Source organism: Eptesicus fuscus, chromosome 6 (genome assembly GCF_027574615.1).
Source record: "Eptesicus fuscus isolate TK198812 chromosome 6, DD_ASM_mEF_20220401, whole genome shotgun sequence".
In the NCBI taxonomy this organism is placed as follows: domain Eukaryota; kingdom Metazoa; phylum Chordata; class Mammalia; order Chiroptera; family Vespertilionidae; genus Eptesicus; species Eptesicus fuscus.
The window spans coordinates 29,195,565-29,200,521 of NC_072478.1; the positions used below are offsets into that span (position 1 = coordinate 29,195,565).

The window sequence follows — 4,957 nt, forward strand, 5'->3', positions numbered from 1 at the left end:
AGGAAGACTTACTACTTTTGTTAATGACAGCAACAATGAGACCGGCAACAATAACAATACTAGTAATAAGAGTTATGGCCCTTGCCCTGGCCAGGTTAGCCTCCTCCCTTACACCAAAGGGTGTGGGCAGATATGGGAGGCAACCCATCCATGTTTCTCTCTCACCGTGATATTTCTCTCTTTCTCTTTCCCTTCCTCTCTCTAAAAATTAATTAAAAACAAACAACAACAAAATATGTCCTCCTGTGAGGATTTTTTTTTTTAAGTACTGAAATTAAAAAAAAAAAAAAGAGTCACAGCCCTCAGCGTTCATGTTGATGAGGGTGCACGGAGTTTGGGGTCCTGAGCCTTCACTTCTCCACCTGCAAACCGAATATCCAGTTTCAATAAGATGGGGACAGGGACAGCTGAGAGGTGTTGTAGCCTGAGGCAAAAGAAAAACTCCGCAATGTTGATCTTATCTTGATTTACAATTTTGTTTCCCAGGGAGCTCTCTCTCTCTGTTTTTTTGTTTGCATTTCAGTTTATAAAATAGTGCTTTAACATATTCTTTATCTTGCTGACTGAATTTTTGGACGTTGCTCCCCTCCATTTTGCACGGAGGCATGTCTCCCTGGCCTCACCCTGGTCTCCACCGGGCTGGCTGTGAAAGTGGTAATAATGGCAAATGGCTTTGTTATACTTTCTGTGCAGGAGGTGCTGATCTAAGAAATATATATTTCCTTGAACCTCCGCAACAAGCTATCGGCAGGTAGCATGATTACCCCATTTTGCAGCGGGGAATCAGACACAGGGAGAATAAGGAACCTGTGGCCACCGAGCTGGAGTCCCACCCAGGCCCTGTTATTTCCTGGGGACCCAGAAGCCTGTAGTCTTTCTTGCTCTTACTGCACAGGGGACCTAGCGATGAGAGGGTCAGAGGTCACTCGGCCCTTCCGGGTGGCCAGGATCACCATGGGGACAGAGTGGCCCATGCCTATGGGCAGAACCTGCAAGGATGTGCCTCCCTGGGAGGAGCTGACCTAACACAGACAGCCTGAGCTCCAGGCCACAGCTGGGCTGACCTTTGTCCGTGCTAGTCCTTCCCCCGGGGGGGGGGGCCCCCACCTCAGGGGGGATCCCTCCACCTCTGCTCCCCCCTCCCCTGGTCTCTTCCCTCTCCAGCTCCTTCTCAGGGATCTCCTCCCCATCTACCCCCCACACACCCTGGAGTACCCCTTCTTTCCACTGGGGGCTTCGGTCTGGTCTCCCCACTTGTCTCCCTCACCCCCTACAGGGATTTATTTCAGCCCCCTTTCAGCCCCTCTGTGTTCCCTCTGCCTCACCCTCATATCCCTGTGCTCCCCAGACTGTGTGGGTCCCTCCTCTTAGAACCTCCCCTCCCCCACCCTCCACAGGTGTTCCTCTGCCCTCCTACCCCAGGTTCCCTACTCTCAGGGCTCCCTCCCCATTTGTGCTCTCCCTTCTCCCAACCCTCAAAGGGCTCCCGCCCCTCCCCCTCCCCCTGGGACTTCCCCTCTTTCTTTCTTTCGCTCACACCCATCTTCCCCCTCGGGGCTCCCCCAGCCCCATGACTCCTGAAGGGCCACTGGGGGTTTTCCTCACTGCCCACGTGGGCTCAGTGGAAAGGTCTTGGCCTGCGGTCAGTCGGACTCCCCCACTCCATACCCACAGTTCCCAGGCCAGGCCACCTGGCAGAGGGCAGGCTAGGTAGCCCTGGCTGAGCCCACCCCTCTGACTGAGGCCCCTCCCAGCTCTAGCCCAGGGCCGGAGGAGGGGTAGTCATTGCCTGTAACTTAGAGAGAAAGCAGCGGTGGCCGCCCCTACAGTTTCGGTTTAGAGGCAAAACGCAGCAACATGCCAAGCCCAGCTGGGCCAGGAGCAAAACTTCCTGGAGTATTTTTCTGCTTGTTGGTTTTAGTTTGGGGGAGAGGTTTTTTGTTTTTGAGTTGTTTTTTTCTTTAGTGAAGAGGCCCATCCCAGTAGGGAGAAGGCCTGGGTAGGGGGCACCCTGGGTTGGGGGGGGTCACCAGAGGAACTCTCCCAGCAGGGTCCAGACTCGCCCAGAAGCTTCTGAGGAGGCAGTGTTGCTGTAGGTCACAGGTGCCCCCACGACCTCTCTGGACCTTGGGCTTCGCTGGTGGCGGTGCAGGCGGGGGCTACAGCCTCCCCCCCCCCCATTGTATCTGAATGTGCCCAGAGCTTGGGGTTGGCTCCAGCACAGCCTGTACCAGCAGTGGCACGGCGGCCAGGTTTCGTAATAAACCGGTCTTTTAATTGCTACATGGCAGGAGGAGGGAGAATTAAAAAAAAAAAAAAAAGAGGCAAAGATTTGTTGGACTTGGGTGGCGCCTGCTGCAGAGAGAAGAGGCACTGTTGTTGAGAAGGAGCCTGGAGCTGCTAACAGGGACTTAAGTAACATTTCCTGGTGAGCTTGCAAGAGGGGGCTGGGGGCAGGGCTGCTGCAGTGTGAGGGGGACGGGGGGGGGGGGGGGGGGGGGAGTCCTGGGAACTCTTGGAGGCAGCACAAACACAAGAACCCAGAAGCTTTAGAAATTTATTACAAGGCCATCATCACCATAGAAGTAAAATAGATGTATCTGTAAGCTTCCGGTCTCTCTCAGTGGTTCAAGTCACAGTGCAAGTAACAAAATAGATTGTCTATTCAGTTTGCAAACTGGGAGTTCATGGGTGCAGAGCAACCTCGGCCCCAGTTCCCAAGTCCCAAAGTTTAGTTCCGGCGAGGGCTGCAGACCCTCGCCAACAAGGCCCGTTTGCGTTTGCAGATGTCAGCTCCAGCCTCTGGAAGCGTGGGGGATGCCATCAGCCTCACCCCACCCCTGACGTGTGGAGTCCATGTCCTCTCCCACTGCAGCCTCCGCTCTGTCAGAGGCCTGAGCTCCAGGGTCCCCGCTCCTGCCGGCCTGAGTTCCCCTCTTCTCCTCTCGCAGTGGCCGCCACTGGCGCTGCTCCAGGCTCCCGGCCCTGGGGGTGGCTGTGCACGCCCCTCTCCTTGTCTCCAGTCTCCAATGACTCTGCCCCCGATGGTCTCACAGGTTAGTTTGTTTTGGGGGGTTGTTCTGGGCGGAGGGGGGGTCAAATATTTATTTTATTTTTTTTGGCAGCAACTTGACAGGTTCTGATGCTGGGAGGGGTCTCAGCGCTCCTGGAGGGAAATGTAGGGGACCCACTGGTTGTTCCCCCGGCTCTCTTCACAGTAGCTGGCTACCTCCACCAGGCTGTGGCTCTTCCAGGCATCTGTGTGAGGGTTCTGTGGGAGGGGAAAAAGACCGGGTTCAGTGGGAGCCCCAGGAGTGTGCAGGGAGCCTCCCCCTCCCGGGGCCCCTGTGGGGAAAACAGGCTGGCTCAAAATAGCTCGCGGGGTGATGAGGCCGCTGGGGCTGCCCACGGGACATGCCTAGCGTGGCTGAGCCCTGAGCTGGTGCAGGCCCCGCCAGCTCAACTTTGTTGACAAACACAGGCCCAGGTACTGGGGCGGGGCAGACCCAGGAGGCCCAGCTCACCGTGACCAGGAGGCAGTGCAGGTCTCGCGCCTCGGTGGTGCCCTGGGTCTCCGCCGGCTCGCCCAGCAGCTGTGCCAGACGTTGCATACCAGACACCCGGACAATGTTGATGTCGTTGTCACAGCAAAAGGACTGAATGAGTGTGAAGTGGATCTGCAGGGCAATGTCATCCTCCTCCTCCTCGTCAATGGCCAACAGGCACAGGACCACGCAGTCGGGGTCCCTGAGGGGCCAAAGGAAGGGTTCGGGTCAGCTGGGGGCCTGCAAGGGGCGGGGCGGGGGGGCGCCGTGCACGGGGGAGTTTGCATAAACAAAGAGAAACCGCAGGTCTGCAGGGGGGAGCGTGTGCATGCAGCTGGAGGGGGGCGGGGGACGCAGGGGAAGATAAAGTAGGAGCATAATGTGGGGGACGCTTGTAAATGATGCAGCGTCAGGATACTGCAGCTTCTCCCCCCCCCCCCCCCACACACAAACAGAGAGGTTCTCCATCCTTAGTGGGGACACTTGGGGAAGTCCCAGCCCCGAGCAAGAGAGGGGTGCAGCAGAGAGCATGCAGAGCGCAGGAGGGATCTCCACCCGCACCCAGCTGGGGAACGGGGTCTGACTCACACATTCATCAGCTTGGCCGACTCGTACACCCCCACGGTAAGGCGATCCTGGCGCTGCGCGGCCACCAGCAGCTCCTCCACCGCGGCGCTCACCGTCTGCATCCTGGGGCAAAGGGGAGGGGGGTCAGCGCCCGGCCGGGCACCGGGCGCTCGGGTCCCCGCCCGGCCCAGCCAACTTCAGCCTACTTACTTCTGCGCCGCGTTGTCGCACGCCACCAGCTCTTCCAGGGTCATGTTGCAGTTATAATCCACAGTGGAGAACAGCCCACGACAGTCCCGAGGGGGAAAATGCAAACTCCGAGGCCGGAGAGCCCAGAACCTTCCTGCGGAGCCCGAGTGTTCGGAAGACAGCGAAACCCGCCCCACAAAAGACGAGGGGGAAACTGCGAAGTCCTCAGCGGGAATAATCCAGGGTTTGGCGGAACGACGGCTCGAGTCCTCCGCGTCAGCGATCTGGTCCCGCCGCGCCCGGCGGCGCCTTTTAAAGACTTGTGCACGCAGGGCGTGGCCTTTGCTGCCACCCGCCCCGCCCACTGGGGAGCCCACAAAGGCGATTGGCTGGCAGTGGGAAAGGGGCGGGGCGCTGCGTGGGGGGGCTACCCCACGTGGGGGCCGGGAGGAGGGCGCCTGGGGAGCGTGAGTGCCAGAAAAGGAAAAAAAAAAAAGCAGAAGTTTTTCTCCAGATTTCCCGGCAGCCGCGCCGCGTTTCGGGGCGCGCGCGGGATTTCCAGCGCGCGAGGCGGCCCGGACTTTCGGGGGGGCCTGGAATCCCCTCCCAGTCCCCGGAGAGTCCCGGGCCCGCGGTTTTCCCAGGTTGTGCTGGGG

General features: G+C 58.6%; 1 protein-coding gene across 1 annotated transcript; it reads right to left on the minus strand.

The window, feature by feature from the left end:
• Positions 1-2,543: 2,543 nt before the first annotated feature.
• GADD45B (growth arrest and DNA damage inducible beta) lies at positions 2,544-4,597 on the minus strand. The gene is made up of 4 exons (XM_008150658.3): positions 4,323-4,597; positions 4,134-4,235; positions 3,525-3,747; positions 2,544-3,271 (listed from the first exon to the last, which is right to left on the minus strand). Exons 1-4 carry the CDS (start codon positions 4,364-4,366, stop codon positions 3,158-3,160), a joined length of 483 nt encoding a protein of 160 aa, XP_008148880.1. The 5' UTR covers positions 4,367-4,597; the 3' UTR covers positions 2,544-3,157.
• Between the last annotated feature and the right edge of the window lie 360 nt (positions 4,598-4,957).

Coding starts and splice junctions, on each gene's coding strand:
- GADD45B (XM_008150658.3), bottom strand. CDS start 4,366: ATGACCCTGGAAGAGCTGGTGGCGTGCGACAACGCGGCGCAGAA. Junction 3,748..4,133: donor TCGGCCAAGCTGATGAATGT/GTGAGTCAGACC, acceptor TTGGCCCCTCAG/GGACCCCGACTGCGTGGTCC. Junction 3,272..3,524: donor TGCACTGCCTCCTGGTCACG/GTGAGCTGGGCC, acceptor CCCCTCCCACAG/AACCCTCACACAGATGCCTG.